A 19,137-nucleotide genomic window follows, 5' to 3' on the forward strand; every position below is an offset into this window, starting at 1 on the left:
AAACTGAAGGGGAGGTAGGGACCCAGAGTTTTTTCACCCTGCACAGGGACAGACTGCAGCGCCGACGCGCATGCGCGAACTGGCTACACAACAAACTTTTCTCCCGAGTTGCCAGAGAACTTTGGGGCAGAAAGGCAGCCAGCTGCAAGGGGAAGCGGCAGTGAACCCGACTCAGTGAAAATTCCAGATACAGCAGCTTTGCAACAGGCTGTATCCCGGGTTTTAAGTTGTAAGAAAGGTTTGGTGCATTGAAGGCTGTCTGTAGTTTGTAAGTTGCAAGTGTCCCTGTTTCAGAGTGCCTCTTGTATATTTTACCATGTAAGTTATTTGGGTCTCTCAATAAGTGTCCGTTTTTACAGGTTTCACTGTATTTCCCCATCAGTGAACCACAACTAAACAGTTTTGAGCAACTCAGATGGATCAGCACTTTCAGGATGAAAGCAGGATTTCTGCAACTTTTAACTTATTTCAGTTTCTGAAGAAATTACCATATGTAATCCTATAATTTTACCAATTCACTTTTATAGTATACATTAATTCAGAGCTTAATTTCAGTAGGTATTACATATTTACATGGTGCAAGTAGTGAAGCAAATTCAGCACATAAAATTGAACAATTAATGATACATGTGTATTAAGTATTTCTGACTTGGAGTTTTTGGTTAGATTGAAATAAGACTTTATTTCGGTAACTCAGGTGTCAGTTTGTTTAGGTTTTACCTTCTATAAAATGGATTGTGCCCAAAAGCTTATGGATACATCAAACTCAAATCAAACCTGTAAACATGAGCTAGTAGTCCACAATTAGTTTGCACATTTAAGTAAGATGCACTCTACACAAGGGGCAATGTAGAGCACAGTGCCGTATATTCTCTTACACAGCAGCACTGCCATGGTCTTAGAAGATGCCTGCAGCCCTATCATGCCCTCACAGCTGAAGAATGACAGCCGTGGAGGAAATAACTAACCTTAATGGTTGTTGCCAAGGCACAAAGTAATGGAGTTATCACTTCACAAAGACATACCTTTGCAATGTACAGCAATAGCTCCTTCTTCATTCTCACATATTGTTAAAAACCTTTTCACTATGGAATCACTTGGTGTGCTTCCATCAACAAAGAAAAGGTCGTAGTGTTCAAATCCAGCGTCTGTGAAGCGTTTAGCGTCATAAATTTTCTTGTTAAGTCTTATGATCGTGGTAACACCATGCTTCCTGAAGTATGGAAAATATGCTTCTGGTGCATGGAGAGGATACCCTAAGGGTTATTTAAAAAGAACCCAAATTAATCAGGAGTACAAAAAAGTTGACCTAACCCCTTTAAAAGCACATTTTGCAAGCTCACAGAACTTTTTCTACACCCTATAAAAGCACCCCATGCCTTCTTTCTACTTAAAAAGAGTATGAGTTGATCTTCAGTGGAGTCGCCAGTTTTAAATGTTTCTTCCAATTAGCAAATAAGAATAATTGCCAATCAAAAATCAGGAACGGAATGCACCCAGGAACTTACTGAAGCTCTGTTTACTATATTGCCAGAGTCACCATCCCTTGCCACTCAGGATATGCTTATTAGGATAGCATCCTTCCGCATTTCAGAAGAAGCTACAGTGCCCAGGGAATACTACCAGTATAATGGCAGCATCCACCCACATTAAATACAGTGGCTATAGTACTGAATTCAAATCCCACGGCAGCAAGTTGTGAATTTGAATTCAATAAATTTTGTAATTTGTGGGCTGGCACCAAATAAATACAAACAAACATTGAAGCTACTGGATGATCATTAAAACCCAAATTTTTCCGGATGTCCTTCACGAAAAGAAACCTGGCACCCCTAGCCAGCCGAAAAGCTATTCTATTCCCATACCACGTGGTTGACTCAGTGCTCTCTTACGTGGCCTAGCAAGCCACTCAATTGTAAAAACAAATCACCACGTTCGCAGGCAATAAATGTGGCCTTGCCAGCATCGGCCACATCCTGAGAATAAATTTTTTAAAATATTGCAGCTGATGTAGCTAAATTCCACATGTCAGTAATTTTAATCAACAGAAGATGACCAGTGCCCTAATAGTGACAGCAATAATACAGAAAGGACAACAGAGTACAATTTTCCCAAGTGTCAAATCCTGCTGTAAAAAGCTGTATATATTTTCTCACGATGCAGTCTTTCAGACAAATGGATTAAAAACAACTTTTAGCCACTGACCCTTTTTGGAATACTGAACCTAGTTAGCTGTGCAGCAGTGCCACCTGTTGCCAGAAAACTAGAATTGGCTTCAAAATTGACTCATTAAAACTGGTTCTTTCATGAATGTAATCTAAGAGTGATGTATCCTCTGGAAAATATTTCATTTTTAATGAAGACTACAGCACAATGGAGAAAAAATAGGAAGGACAGAAGAATTTAACAGTGCGATTACCACAAAGTCAATCCATCTCGTTCCTGTTTAAAATGTACATCCAAATTGAATTCTAATCACCCAAAGTAGTATAAAGTGAACACTCGAGGAGCTATGGGACATAACCTAGATCCCATGAATGAGACTGATCATAACTCATTTGCAATTTTTTCACCCTTGGGCAATCAGATCATCTCATTGTGTCTATGAATGAACATAAAATCTAGCCGTTTAAATAATAATTCCACAGCTCCTCACCACAGGTTTATGTGACCTGCATAAAAGGCATGTAAAAGCAGAAACAGCACTATGAAAAATGTTTTTGAAAAATCTACTTGATCAAACTTGAACCGTATTTGCTAGAATATTAACATTTACAGTTTGCGCATGGATTGCTGCAAAAATTGGTAAACTGGTAGAAACTTTAAGACTGTTTTAAAATATTTTCCTCACCATTTTCAACTTTGCTTTTTGGATGGGGTCCACTGAAAGCCAGAAATTTGCCACTGATGATCCAGTTAATATCACCGTTTTCTACACGCTGCAGAGAAGAAATGCTTATTACGAACAAAGACTTAGGTGATGTCACTTAGAGACTTAAAAGTTCTCAATGTTTCACATAAGAAATCAATGCTTTAAAAGATATACAATAAAACCAGTAAAATGTACACATATACATACTATGGGAGCACTGACTTCTAGTCATTCAGTAGCCAGAGTGATTAGCTACACCAACAGTTATGATTCCCGCAGAATTCCTGATCGATGGTATACTGCTCAGAGGAGAGGGACATGGTGGGGAGGCGAGTGGAAGCCATGAGATTTAGAACACATTAGCAGATAGAGCTGTTTGTAGGAGCCCGAAGAACAAGTTGCCAGACCTCCCAAGGAGAAGCAAGGATTAGTCCATGTCACATTACTCCTCCTTCAGTAAATTACATCCATCTGTAATTCTACATTTTACTTCATATAAATCTGAAGTACAGTGAATTTTCTACAGTAATAAAACTAGAATTATTCAAGGGACACCATACAAGGGGCAGGGGGAACTTGCCTCATAGTGTTCATATTCATCCACATCAAATTTTTCGAAATTAAGAAAGCCATGTTGAAGGGCCTGAAAAAAATTAACATGCGCATCACATATTAAAACCATTACCACATAAGTCCAAAAATAATTACGAAGCTAGCTACATAACCCAAAAGCATACTGTGTGATGGGCAAAGTACATTACCTCATCAACTTATTTAAAAATACGATTACCTACCTGGCTCTTCATTCTTTGAATGATATGCATCCTTCACACACAATGGGAGTTCATCCCAGCTTCAAAGGAAACCGTGTGCTGAGTACAGCACGAAAACATTGTCATGGAATTTCAGATAGGCCGTCCTGCAATTGTTCTCCTACTGCCACAACATACAAAGCTCTAGGCTGCGAGCCACTGCACAAGTTCATTTTTCTCCAGTCAAAAAAGATTTTTTGCTTCTTACATTGGACTTTTCATCCCATTCCAGGGACTTGAGCACATAATCTAGGCTGAACTTCAGTGCAGTACTGAGGGAGTGTTGCACTGTCGGAGGTGCCGTCTTTTGATGAGACATTAAACCGAGGCCCTGTCTGACGTCTTAGGTGGATGTAAAAGATCCCATGGCAATATTCGAAGAAGAGCAGGGAACTCTCCCCGGTGACCTGGCCAATATTTATCCCTCAACCAGATTAAAACAGATTATCTGGTCATTGCTATTTTTGGGATCTTGCTGCCATGTTTCCTACATTACAACAGTGACTACATTTCAAAAGTACTTCATTGGCTATAAAGCACAGCCAGATACCATGAAAAGCAATATATAAATGCCAGTCTTTCTTTTTCTTCCACTCTCAAAGTTTGAGACAGAGGCTCTGACAAAGGCTTCAAGTACTGGTCAAGATACAATTGTCCAATCACTGATGCTTACAACTGTTGTATAAAATGCTTGTTGTTTAAACGTGGTATCATGACTTGTCAAATTTGCTTCAGGTTCACTAAACTCACCCCTAAGGAACAAATGCACTATGTTTCCCATGACATTCAGAACAAAGTAAATAAGCATAGCAGACTAAAAAAAAATCCAACCACACCCAGCTGAACACAAGGCAGCACCAATTATCAGAGGGAACACCAGCACCAGAGAGTAGAGGACTTGGCTACTTCAGTCAATGCCAGTGACTCCTATACAGACTATTCAAAGGTGGTGCTGACACAGAGGAAAACCTTTGTGTGTCTCAGTGGCGAGAGATCACCTGCACTAATAAAATTTAGTGCAAACATCCCATGTAAATGAATTAAAGCCTTCTATCAACATCTATCCCTAAAATAAACAGTCTACCAAGACTTGCAGACTTGACAAGGTGTACTTCAGGTCCTTTTTCAGCATGAATAAGAGATGAACTAAGCAAATGGATTTAGCAACAAGGGTAAAATCTGGTGGAATGGCATGATATAATAAACATACATGGACTCTGCGTAGGATGGTTTCATGTGCCAAAACAACTTTTTCCACTCCAGGTTTTGCTCTCTCATTGTTGCCCCTGTTTCAAAACTTTGGCTTATTTATCAGTATACCCAGAGAAGGGGGAACAGTCTCATTTACAAATATGTTAGTTATTCTAGTGACAGTGTACAGCTTGGAATCAAGAGGCAACCCATCAATCTGGTACAGCAACTTTGAAGAAGCTTCTCCTTCCAGATATTAAATCAGTGCAATTTCTGGCATCTCCAATATAATGAACAGGTCAGCAATCTTCCAACAGGAATTTTCTCTCCCCATCTAAGTTCACCAACTGAAGAGAAAACTAATCTCTGCGCCCCACATACACATTTGGTATCACATAAAAATTGGGTCACTCAAGTTCTAAATGTACTTTCTGCACTTTTTCCTTGCTGTTTACCAAACAGCTAAGTGATGGGAGTTTTACACAAGTGACATTGTATCAATGGGCCTCAAGATTCTGAAATGCTTTCACTGCAATATTATTTTAGACACATTACCCGTTAGAGGCTTACGGGTCTTTTAACAGCACGTAATATAGGATATCCACCTTATGCAGAGCCTTGATTGCATCTAGAATATTGTGTTTTGTTCCCCTCACAAGGTATGGGATATCATGGTCCTGGAGAAGGTTCAGAGGAGGAGCACCTGAATTACACCTACTCTTAGATTATCAGGATAAGCTCAGGAGACTGGGACTTTTTCATTGGAGAACTACAGATGTCAACATGATATGATTGAGGTTCTTAAACCGGTAAGGGGATTAGATTTTGTGTAGATAGATTGCTTATGGGAGGGCAGGGCCATTTGCTTACAGGAGGGCAGGGCTATTTAAGGGAAATGGTGCACATAGGCTGCTCAATGTCTGGATGGACCATCAAATTGATGCGAAACAAAAATCAAATGTACATAAAAGCTGCCCATACTTAAATAGATAGGCCACTTACCTGGTTGATTGCATGTAAACAATCTAGGATAGTTAGGTGGTAGGTGGAGTTTCCAAAGGAGGCATCTCTGCAAAATAAAAAAAAACTCTAAGATCCTTTTAACAGCATGTCATCAATTTACTGCATAACAGTTGACTTCAAATGGTGGCCAGGTAACTCTGGCCTCAAGTATATTCAAGAAAAGGTGCACATATGGGTCTAGGGTTTTATTGAGTATCAGCTATTAAAATTGAAAGAAAAACAAAAGTTAAACAGCAATGCATTTTACAAATCATAAAATTCAATGGGCTCCCTTGATGACTCAATAGGCAAATGCAACACAATGTTCAGTACTAATCTAGACAGACCATAAAAGTCTCAGGTTCAACGCAACTCAGTTTAGTTAGCTTATCACAAATCGCTGATCACCATCCAGTGGCCCTTACGGGACAACAGGCATGTGTAAATCTACAGCGATAACAGGATCAGACTCAGCAGCAATGGTCCCCACAAATGCCCCATCAACTATTACCATCCAGTCTCATGTGAAGAATGGCCAATGTACCAAAAGGCTTCCAATGCTCATGATACCTCATCTCCTTCAGAAGCCATTACCTTCAGGAGAGGAGGGGGTAAGAAGAAAAAAAATTGGAAATGGAAAGAAACGTTGTAGTGCAACATTTGAATCCACCACAACCTTGCTGCAAAACAAGTAAACAACAAATACAGATGTGTCTGTTACACACCTGGCATCACACTTCATTACAAATGCAAAAGAATTTTCAAAAAGAAAAACCAGCCATTGACCTGGATCCTGAAATTTACAAGCAGTCACAGCTGCTCACTGATAGCTACAATTACCTGGATTTGCCTATTTAGGAGCAGCAGCCTTAAAGCACAAGCCAGGCTAGCAGCCAAACATCAGAAATATGTTCCAGACCAAAGACTACATGAGCAACACCATGGGAAATCAGCCAGCTTTATCTTTCAAAAATACAGTTTACCGTGGTTAAATTTTACAATATGGGGAAACATCTTGCACTCTACACTGCCTGAAAGGGCGGTGGAAGCAGACTCATTAGTAACTTTCAAAAGACAATTAGATAAATACTTGAAGGGGAAAAAAAATTACAGTGCAATGGGACTAATCGGATAGCTCTTTCAAAGAGCGGGCACAGGCATGATGGGCCAAATGACCTCCTCCTGTGCTGTATACTATAAAAAGCTTTGTATTTTCTAGAAAAATCTCGGTAAAATATGAATTTGCTTTTTCACATTTTTTGACACTGGCTCTCATATGCTAACTTAATACAATATTACTTAATTACCTTTATTACTTCTAACTTCTTCATACCCTGAAAATGATGCAAAACGCCAGGTTCACCAAATTCAAATAGGTGAAACAGTGCATTACATACACAATATATGTGTGCAAATAAAAAAAAAGTTACCAGGTCTTCACAAGCCAGGCAGCTAAGAAACGCAGGCCACACATGACCTACACCCCAGCCTTAAAATTCCTATACGCCCAACAGAAACATTTGCAGCCAACCTAAAATACCTCCTAGGAAAACAAATGAGTTGTAAACAATTGATTTAACGCAAACCATACACATACACCAAAAGGTCAATATTAACGCAGAAGTGGGATCAGAACTGGGGGAGACGTTAGTGAGGGAGAAACGCTGAAGATGGCGGTACTTGTGGGAATGTCTGATTTTAAAGTGGATTCTTAGTTATCATTTTACTTCCTGGTTTTGTGGCTCCAATGTGCATGAGCGGGTGTGACGAGTACCCGCATGACACGATTTCACTTTGACTATTTAAAAGGGAATTTGGAGGAATTGGGAGCATTTTAGGAGAGAAAAGTAATTTGAGATGGAGTCAGACAGGGCAAAGGCTGCGCCCCAGTTTAATAAGGCACCTCTTGATGTACTGCTGGGTGCAGTGAGCGCTAGGAAGGAAGTCCTATTCCCTAGTAATGGCAAGAATAAACCTGCTGCTGTAATGAAGAAAGTGGGGCCAGAGGTGAACATCAGGAGTGTAGTGCTCCGTACCTGGATTCAGTGCAGGAAGCAGTTTAACGATCTAACCAGGTCAAGAAAGGTGAGCACAGTTGCATATTCACCTACATCCTGTGGTGCACTCTCTCCCTCCCCTCCCCACCCCTGCTCCCACTGTCTTGTCAAGCGTACTCCATCACATCACTCCTCACACCCACTTAAGTTTCAGCAGCACCCATCGTTCCATTTCAATGCACTTTCTCGCCTTCCCCTTTCTCCATCCACCACTGCCACTCACTCCAATCCTTATGTGATTTGATAGCACCTCAGTCAGCTCACCCGATTCTCAACACACGCCCTTAAATGTCACTGTCAACACATCCTCAAATGCATGCATGCCACTTTGTGATGCATCTGCCTGATAGCCACCCTCACCGAATGCACTGCATTCATCTGTTGCACACATGCCTTACAGAGGCTCATAGGTCTGTTATGCCCCTTCGCAGGAGAAAACAGCACAAAATACAAGGGACAGGGAGAGGACTGGAGATGGGCCACCACAGATCGTCCAGTTGACATCTGCAGAGCAGGAGACCCTGGAGATAAGAGAGATATCAGCGTCTCTAAGCATAGGAGATGGCGAGACTCTGACTTCACTGCTGCATGGTGACAGCATTAAATATCTACGACCTACATCTCATACAAGATTAAGTCATGACTTGATTTCAGCACCGAATGAAATATGATCACCATCATCATGCGAACTTCAACATTTTTACATTCCCATTACTAATTCATATCCTTCTCTTCTCTCCTCCAGGGCCTTCATGCGAAGAACAGCAATCCGTGCGCTTTGTGGACTACTTTCCCTCAGAGGAGCTAATTCCTTCTGAGGTTGCACCATCACAGGACATGCTTATCAGGCACCAGCGCAGATACGAGCACTTCGGTGGGTCCTGTTAGAGAGAGTTACATGGGATCTCACCTGATGAATCATAGTTCACAAGTGAGCTCGAGCAGAGAGTGGTGACGGGACAGCTATGGAGAGTCCGTGTCGATAGGCACAAACCTCTCCAAGCTCTGCGCAGCTGGACAGAGATGCTGAACCCCAGGGGCCATCAATGAAAAGGAGAATGATAGAGGGTCAGCAGAAAATGTGCAAGATAATGGCATTCTTGCCAGGCACACTTTCCACAATATCAGAGAGGATGGAGAAGTCTAGCCCAAGCATTTGTGGATTGATGTCGCAGGCCATTGTGAGGATGTCTTCCTTGGATAGCTTGACCTCCTTTGTGGGACTTGAATCATGGCACACTAATCAATCCCTGATGATGGCCGTGCAAACTACGGATGTCCATGTTTCTGCTGCCTTACACAGGATGACAAAGACATTAGCCATGGCCTTACAAGGAGTCACTGATCTGCTCCAAGCTGCTCTCCCGCAGAGACGTAGGAATGATAGTTACTTTGGTCCAGTGTGAGTGACAAACTGAACCTTTGAGCTATCAGAGGATCCCTGGCGTCCTGAGCAGCAATGTGATCAGATGGTTTGGCGTTGGGGACCCCCCACCACCACCTTCCTCCTCCTCTTCATTTGAATCCTCATCAGATGAAGAGTGCTGAGTGGCTTGTTCCTCTTGCACCTCTAGTCCTCACTGTTGCGCTATGTTGTGCAGAACGCAGCGCAACACGATTATCCTAGAGACCCTCGCTGGCAAGTGCTGAAGGGCGCCTCAAGATCTGTCCAGGCACCTGAAGCATGCCGATGACTTGCTTGATGACACATCTGGTTGTCACATGGCTTGCGTTGTAGCGCTCTTGGTGTTCATTGTGGGGTTCCTCAGAGGTGTCATTGGCCAGGTTTGAAGGGGGTATCCTTTGTCGCCTAGCAGCCACCCTTTACGGCCAGGTACGAACAGGTCGGTTCCAGGTACGAACAGATCAGGGATGTTAGGCTGCCGCAGTACGAAAGCATCGTGGCAGCTCCCAGCAAATCTGGCGCAGACCTGCATGAACTTCGAGGCACACTGCACCTGTGGAAAGCCAGCCAGAGACCCACCTCTCCAGAGAGGGTTGCTCGGATGCTCCGATATCCAGCGCGGTTAAAACAGAAACAGGTCCAACAGGTTGGGGTGGGGTTTTGCGAATTTGACGATTTAACCACACCCACCCCACCCCGTCATGGTTGGGGGGGGGGGGGTCAAAATTCTTTCCAAAATGTTAACATGCTGAAATTAAGGTGGCTTGAAAGGTGTGTTGAGTATCTACAGAGACTAAGGGCCTGATATTAGCAGGGGTGGGGGGTGGGGGGGGTCGATTGGGCGCGTGGGTAACGCGCCCAGTGAAATCGGGGTGCTCTGCACGGAATTGCAGGCTAATTGGAGCCACTTACCTGTGCTTCCGGGTTTCCCACTGGTAAGCTGCGCAGCAGGCGGACTGCACATGCGCAGCTAAGCTGTCAGCTGGAGGAGCCCTATTTAAAAGGGGCAGTCCTCCACTGATTGATGCTGCAGAAAATAGGCAAAATTACAGCATGGACCAGCCAAGGGGGAAGGCTGCTCCCAGGTTTAATGATGCCTCACTCCAGGTCTTATTGGATGGGGTGAGGAGGAGGGGGAGGACAGAGATCTTCTCCCCAGCGGGCGGGCGGAAGTGGCCTGCCTTTTCCACCAAGAAGGCCTGGCTCGAGGTGGCAGAGGAGGTCACCTGCACCACCAACATATCGCGCACCGACATACTGTGCAGGAGGCGCTGCAATGACCTAAGTAGGTCAGCCGAAGTGAGTACACTTACTCATTCCCCTCCACTCCGTCTGCCACATCACTGCCCCCACCGCACATCTCCTTCTGCACTGCCAACACTACTCTATCACATCACTCCTCACACTCACTCAAAGCTCATCCTCATCTTACCTGCACTTACTCACCTTGCCAGTATAGCCACTACCACTCAACCCAATCCTCATACAATCTCATGGCTCTCTCTCATACTCACCCTCTCATGCATCTCTTTCACGGTCAGCCTCACTCAACCTGCCACTACTTGTGCTGCAGCCACAGGGCATGCATCACATATGTGCAGTAGGAAACATAAGGCAAATGTGTCGTGGGCATGAAGGGGATGCACAAGGGTGTTTGAGGGTTTGTCATGGTTTTTAACCTATATTTAATTTCTGATCAACTCACATAACATATTAAATTGTCACCACTACTGCCATGTCTTTGCGAATCTTGTCTGGTTTGTGCAATAATGCCCTTTCCTGAGGATCACTATGAGGACCCACAACTGATGCCACCCATTGTGTCACTGCAGAGTGGGTGTAGGTGTATTTGCAGGGCTCTTTTGAGCAGGCGACAGAGACGTCGGCGATGTCCCCGGTGGCACCCTGGAAGGATGCGGAGAAGTTGTTGAGGGCAGTGGTGACTTTGACAGCAACAGGTAAGAAGATGGTGCTTGGGCCAGCCGGTGGCAGCTCGGCATGAAGGAGGCTGCAGATATCCACAACTACATGTCGAGTGACTCTGAGCCTTCGTGTGCACTGCTGCTCAGAGGGGTCCAGGAAGCTGAGCCTCAGTCTGTAGACCCTGTGGCGAGGGTAGTGCCTTCTGCGATGCATCTCTCTCTGCTGTTGCCCTCCCTCCTGCTGTGCAGGTGGATGTGTCACAGCACTGTGTTGTGGGGCTCCACGTGTCAGAGGTGGACAGCGTGGCCGGCGAGGCTGGTGATGCTGTTCGTCCTCCGAGGAGGTCATGGCTGCAGCTACGGCGGCCCCCATCCGGAAGATGTACATCTGAGGGGGTCCGCAAGGTAGGTACGTGTGTCTGGACACCGGGGTAAGTGTGCAAGTTTGTGAATTTTATTGTTAGGAGGAGGGTGGTGGAGGCCAAACTTTGTCCAAAGTGACAGAGTGGCCTCCTGCAATGAATGAGGGTGTCCCCCACCCCACCTGTCAAATACACCTTTGCAGCTGCCACAGGCTGATGGCTGCAACATGTCTATTTGAATTGGGAGTGTTTCCCCCAGTATGGGAAACAGTCCCAGTTGTTTGCAAAATCCTACCCCTCCTAAAATATCATGTTAACCAGGTCTCTGAACGACCTGAAATACCTAAATAAATACTTCAAGTGGCACCCCGCCGGCTTTAATTGCTGGGAGTCCCACATGCAGGGGCTGCACGTGCATGTCAGCGCGTCACTGGGGAACCTGGAAGTGGACGGGTTGGAGCCGGGCTCCAGATCCACCCCGGGAATCCCCGATTTTCGCAGCCCCCCCCCCGCCACGAACTCACCCGATCGGGGGGGGGGGGGTGAAAATCGAGCCCTAAGTGTCTTGCACGACATCTAGTAGAGGTATAATTTTCTTAATAACTATCGACAGCCGTACTAAGTATCTTGCAAGATACTTCAGCTTATTTATATAAAAGGGAGACAAGCTAGAATGTTCCCAAAGATACCTGACACTACAGCACCTTAAACAAAAAAGATGAAATACAAAAGCCACACAATTAGCTCACTTAATAGCAGTATAATGTTTCTAGTGGCCAAAATGGAAAACTATGATATCAACTATGCCATCCCTCAAAATTGATGAGTGGAGACTCGTCACTACTACAGGGAGACCTGCCATTTTTTACATAACTATAGTTTTTATGATAACCTGCTTTAATCAGAAATTCAGTTCCTGAAACAATTTTCCAATGCGAGTTCCCAGTCCCACTGAGAAAAACTGTCAATTATATTCTACAGCAGCTGGATCAACTTTATATCAGCTATGCACGTCTAAAAGGTGCAGTAATGGTCCAATGGTTGATAAAGGCCTATAAAGCCCAGCAGTAGCGAAACTGTGGAGGTGAGCAGCAGAGCTTCTACAGCTTATTTTCAACTTGCAAAACCATCGTGATCAACAAATAATGCAAAAGGAAGTTCATCAATAAAACAAGCCAAAAATACAAATGCTGCAAATCAGAAATAAAAAAGGAAAAGCTGGAAATACGATAAGTCAGCTTCCGTAAAAAGAGAGGAAAAAAATGTTTCGGGTGTGACCCTAATAACCATAACCCATCTTTTTTCAGAGGCCTACTGACCAGCTATTTATTTCCAGTTTTTTGTTTTTAAAATAGAAATATGTTCTTTTGGCCTCCAAAGGCAGGAATGAAAATTACTTAATTTCTAGTGGGTTTCTGACTCCAAATGCAACTGCATCAGTGCAATTACATTGCAGACTTCAGTGGCAAACGTGGAATATAATGGGCCATTCATTATATTATATCTTTTGTCCGAATTGCTTAATGCTTGGTTTTAAATTGAGGCTCAGTAGCTCCATGTGCAAACTGAGCAGGGTTTTTCAGTGTCGGGGTCTGGTTATAAATTTGGCACCTAACAACAAGTCACGAGATAAGGGTTTGTGGGAAGAAGTAGCCATGGTGTTGATCTTCTATCTTTAAGAGAATTTCTCTTTTCTCCTCTTCACCCACCCACAAATACACTTTTGGGGACTGAAGTGTGTCCTTTGTCTTGCTTTCTTCCTCTTGCAATGAGCCTCTAACAGATGTTGAAACTTGAAAGGCAACACATCAAGTCGAGTCAGACTTGGCTCAGTCATAGCACTCTTGCCTCATTCAAAAGGCTGTGGGTTTAATCCTGTGTGTACCAACCCCAGTCCAGAGACTTTAGCACCAACACTTTCACGCTAAGATAGTGCTGCACTGTCAGAGAAGCCGTCTTTCAGATGTGATGTTAAACCAAGGCCTATCTTCTCAGGTGGATGCAAAAGTCCCATAGCACTATCTGAATAGAAGAAGAGATCTCCTGGTGTCCTGGCCAACATTTATCCGTTAACTACCATCGCTAAAACAGATTATCTGCTCATTTATTTCATTGCTGTTTGTGGGACCTTGCTTTGTTCAGATTAGCTGCTGCGTTTCCCTGTATAAAAAGGCACTATATAAACACAAGTTTGTTCATTTCAGTGTTGCAATTTTTATGTAATTCTATGTAACACTCAGCCAAACAGCTTCACTATCATCTTTTGTGCATGAGCATGCAGTTTCTTTATTACAGTACTGCAAGCTGGAAAGAAACAAAAAGAGACAATACTGGATTGTGATTCCAAATCTAGCAAGCATTTATAGTGCTCTGCCTTCGAACTGGTCGCAGTACAAGAACTGCTCACCAGAGAGTTTTACTTCAAAGACAACAACATTTAAGCTCCAGTTTGGCTACAGCCAAGATGGCTGTAGAAGGTCAGGTCTCTGGTCTCAAACCAGCAGAACAAATTATGGCTTGCAGCATGGACTAACCTCCATTCAAAAAAATAAAATCAGAGTTTGGAGGGCCATCAGGGCTCATGTATATTTGCATTTCTTTCTCTCTCACTCTCTAGCTTGAGCCAAGTTCTCCTGCCTTCAGTTTAAAGCAATTGCACCCATGACTCCACAACCTGGAAAGCTTAGCTTTTAAAGAAGTTGACATTCAAAATTATAGCCTTTGATCCAATAGCATTTAACTGTGTGGGGTTTTTGTGTCGGGGGGAGGCGGAAAAAAGGGAGGAGAAAATTATTTGCACCACATCGACAGTTGGGCTCCTTCCCAACTTATGCAGTTGAGGCCCAGAGATGTAAGCCAAACAACCACATGGCAACTCCCATGAGCGACCCTACATTCCAGTCGCCACCACAACACATAAACAAGAGTGCAATTACATTGTAACCATGGTGTGACATATCCAGGTTACTCCCAGGTGACACTGCAGTCTACACACTGGACATTACTGCTGCAGTTCTAAGCCCCACAGGTACTGTTCCTTCTCAGCCTCAATCCTGACCAATTCAGGTCCTACCTCTTTTATTAGAAGTTGAGAAAATAAATTATTTGACAAGTTTCATTATAATTATCAATTTATTCACAGTGGAAAATTTATACACAGGGGGCATTTTAATACATTCAGATTTAATCACAATTTATGCTGTTAAGGAGCAAGTGCATATGCACAGATTTCCAATTACAAAGAAATTAAGTTTTGTACAAGTAAAACATTTTGAAGCAATAAAATAATTCATAAAAGGATAACTGAATTGAAGATTGTAAGTTAGAGGAAAAAAATATGTAGAGCAAACATAATACAAATTAGAGGTCATCAGGTCATTTTAACATTCTAAAATTCAAATATTGTTGCAACATTGGTGGATAAATCCTAAATCAGAGCACCAAGAACAGTTAGTATCAGCAATGAGATATATGGAAATTAATGGGAATGTGTATGTAGCCTCCAAGTTAGCACACCTAGCAGTCCACCAAGACAAGAAATTTGGACACTCCCAGCCTAGACGGTAATGGAACCTCATGGTGCAAAATTGAGCAAATACAGATCAGAAGGTCCCAGTTAAATCTCTAGTCTGTGCTGAGTTAGTAAACCTGAATCAGTGTAGCAATAGGGACACTACAATTATTCGCAGTGTCCTTTGGTACAGGAAGGCAAAAAAATCAGGTAGGGTTGCTGCTGCCGATTGTGATCAGGACCCCTGCTGGAAAGTGCACAAATATACATCAGGCAAGCAAAGGATCAGGCTCAATTGTCATTCCTCCCCCAACATTTAAAATCATAGAATCATTAAATCTTACAGCACAGGAGATGGCCATTCAGCCCACCGTGCCTGTGTCAGCACTTTGAAAGAGCTATCCAATTAGTCCCACTCCCCTGCCCTTTCCCCATTGCCCTGCAAATTCTTCCTTTTCAAGTACAGTCCCCACAACTCAAAACATCCACTTTTAAAACGGGCAATTGCTTATATCGGCCAAAAAGCAATAACCATTGTTCAACTGCATCAATGTCAATTTCAAAGTTGCCGGTTATAACACCTTATGGACTCAGTTTAAATCAACCAGAAACAGCTGTGCTTAACTCACCAGTTCGTATGACTGAATGACAAAATAAAATTACCATCCCACTTATTGTAGCAGTAATACTAATGAAGAAGTTGTATCAGCAAAGAAATCTCCCCCCCCGTGTGTGCCACATCTGTGCCCAATAGCAATACTCTCTGATATATAAACATTAATATCCTGCATGGGAAGAATCTTCGATAACATAGGCTAGGCTTATGAAGAAAAATAATGCTGCTTTTTCCCCCTCCCCCACACCAAGAAAAGCGAATAGCAATTCTTTCACCAATTCAGGGGTTCATTATGAAAATCTCGCTGAACCAGACGAAGAGGCAGTCGTACCCTTTGGCCTGGTATAGAGAGTAAGATCGAGAGAGAGATAAGAGATCAAGAGAAACACCTTTGTTAATTTACATCGTGCTTTGCAAATCTTATTGAAGTGGTGCTCACCTGCCATAAATTCTGTCAAAAGTTATACTGGACATCGTGTATAGCAGGTAAATCACACTTGCACCACCCTTTCAAGCAGTGCATTCCAGATCATAACTCGCTGCATTAAAAAAAATTCTCATCTCCCCCCGGGTTCTTTTGCTAATTATCTTAAATCTGTGTCGTCTGGTTAACGACCCTCCTGCCAGTGGAAACAGTTTCTCCCTATCTACTCTATCAAAATCCTTAATAATTTTGAACACCTCTATTAAATCTTCTCTGCTCTAAAGAGAAAATAATCCCAGCTTCTCCAGTCTCTCCACATAACTGAAGTCACTCACCCCTGGTACCATGCTGGTAAATCTCCTCTGCACCCTCTCATAGGCCTTGCCATCCTTCCTAAAATGCAGAGCCCAGAATTGGACACAATACTCCAGCTGAGACGCTACTAGTGACGTTTAAAGGTTTCGCATAACGTTCTTGCTTTTGTACTCTTTGCCTCTATTATAAAGCCAGGGATCCTTGAATTAACAAGTACCATCCCTAGACATTCCTTCCCAAACAGTTTTATTTATACAACACTAACACATTTTGAGCACAATTTACATTTTCTTTATTGCAGCTTAAAGCCATTCATAATAAACAAAATATCTAATACTCTATTTGCTCAATGAGGGGTGGGAAAAAAATGTTTGAAACTAAAATATTTTGTTACTTCAGCTCGCATCACTACCAGTTATATCCTGGCTCACACCAGTAAAATCGCAAGAAAAAAAATGAAACATTTGCCAAGATAGCCACATGATCAATTTCATTTTTTTCCCCCCACTTAATTTACAAGTTATTAGCAAACATAAATTTTGCTTTTGCCCACATTATAGGCTTGTGATACCATTTACGATGCACATCTATCGCAAGATGCATGTTCAGTTTATCAATACTGAATCCTTTTTTCAACTGGCTTAATCATCAGTGATCAAGCCTCAAAAATGAATAAATTCAGAGCTGAATGTGCCAGATAGTACCAACTAGTACCATCAGCCTCTGTGCATCTTTCATTTGTTGAAGAGATAGTACCGTATTGTTTTTAATCCACTGCAGTTGTCACTAGGCTTACTTAAGAATTTTGGTACCAATATACTACAGGAAAAAAAAATTGTACATAAACCAATATGTTTTGTTGCGCCAATATACTTCTTGATATTCTTATGGCATTTTACACCACAGGGGTGGAGCTGACTCCTTCCATCACTTTCAATGTTCCAGGAACCAAACGTATGTCGAGTTATGGCTGCCTTGGACTAAGCACAGTGACCTAGTCCCACATTTACACTATGAGTTTCTGCACAATACAGTGAAGCTCAGTGCTACAGACATGGAATGTAAAAGGGAGAGTGTGACTTATGGAGGTCAATTCCCTCAATACAAGAACAAAAAAATCCCTGGAAGTAAAGAGGAGCTACCATCACCTCCTGAATTTCTCTAGAGTTATACAGCTCAAAGTGCTCTATTCAGATACAGTCCAAAACCCAGAACAGCAAAATCTGCAATTATTCTTGATGGATGCTTCACACAAATGGATTTAGCACAAAAATTTCACATATCCACCACTGTGTTTTACTGAGATCCGAGTGACAACACTCCACTCATACCCTATTTATCCCAAGTAGCTGACACTTAGCTCAAAAGCTGCTAATGTAAAAAAAAACCACAAAGCAAAGAAAAAGTGAGGTACAGGAAGTTGGGCATGATTGTGAACAATTCCATTCATTTAACCCACTAGTTGTCCAGGTGACCACAGGCCAACAGATACAGACTTGATTTCCACCAGGTCATACAGAAGGCTTTTATTTTTTTTTTTAAATACAGCTGACAGCACATGCACTGCTCTCCCAAAGGAAATAGTAAATAGCAAAGTACTAATTAGAGACCCATTTTTCAACGATTTCTGCAACCACCAGATTGGCCAGATTTGATTCTGCCTAGTGTTTGATGAAGAGCAAAGGAGGGTGGAAATGAAAACCTGGCTTATGGGAGAGGGAGGGGGTGTAGAGAGGAGAAAGGTACTGTGAAGCTGCAGCAGTGCTGCTCCCCTGAAATTGATACATTAACAGTAAACATGGCAAAAGTTACAATCTCCCCCTCTACTCAGTTCTTTATCTGAACTATGCAGGTCACAACCAGCATCATCTCCCCTGTTAGAAGAGGAATTAGATGGGGGTGTTCAGTCTTTGTGGCACCTCATTATCTCCTAACAGCTAAAGAGGCACTAACAGGGGTCTGAGAGGAAGTAATGGGTGAAGTGAAATTTGTTAAAACGGGGCACATCACCTCCTTCCACAGCCCTGCATAAAATTTGATCTAACCTCATAACCTTTTGCAAATATAATTCAGCAATTTTGACCTGACCACTCATTCGGTAAACTTCTTCACAGTGGATTTTATCTTCTTAAAAAAGGTACAGAGAGCTCAAGTTGTACGGAGCTTTAGTCAGACACTATTTGGAATACTGCATTGCTCAACCTCAAGAAAGATATACTGGCCTTGGAGTGAGTACAGTGCAGATTCACTAGAATGATAACAGGACTTAAAGGGTTAAATTGTGAGGACAGATTTCATAAACTTGGTTTATATTCCCTGGAGTTTAGAAAGTTGAGGGGTGGATCGGGTGTTTAGAACGATAAAGGGATTCGATACGGTAGATAGAGAAACTATTTCCTTGGGTAGGGGGATCCAGAACAACAGGGCATAATCTTAAAATTAGAGCTAGGCCATTCAGGAGTGAAATCAGAAAGCACTTTTTCACAAAAAGGGTAGTAGAAATCTGGAACTCATTCCCCAAAAGGCTGTGTCTGCTGGTTCAATTTTAGCTTTCAAGACTAAGCTGGACATACTTTTGTTAGGCAAGGGTGTCAAGAGAAATGGAACAACAGTAGGTAAATGGAATTGAGGTACAGATCAGCCATAAT

General features: G+C 42.6%; 1 protein-coding gene across 3 annotated transcripts in view; it reads right to left on the minus strand.

Moving 5' to 3' along the window:
* cdc14ab (cell division cycle 14Ab) overlaps positions 1–19,137 on the minus strand; it is a 128,487-nt gene that overhangs the window by 62,378 nt on the left and 46,972 nt on the right. For 2 of the 3 annotated variants that reach the window (XM_067990587.1, XM_067990585.1), the window contains exons 6-9: positions 5,878–5,944; positions 3,453–3,515; positions 2,852–2,939; positions 1,026–1,256 (exon numbers count right to left, since the gene is read on the minus strand). In XM_067990587.1, the coding sequence (XP_067846688.1) occupies positions 1,026–1,256; positions 2,852–2,939; positions 3,453–3,515; positions 5,878–5,944 (449 nt within the window). The remainder of the gene's footprint in view (positions 1–1,025; positions 1,257–2,851; positions 2,940–3,452; positions 3,516–5,877; positions 5,945–19,137) is intronic. The other variant, XM_067990586.1, reaches the window with a different exon arrangement.

The sequence above is a fragment of the Heptranchias perlo genome, chromosome 9 (assembly GCF_035084215.1).
Source record: "Heptranchias perlo isolate sHepPer1 chromosome 9, sHepPer1.hap1, whole genome shotgun sequence".
NCBI lineage: Eukaryota > Metazoa > Chordata > Chondrichthyes > Hexanchiformes > Hexanchidae > Heptranchias > Heptranchias perlo.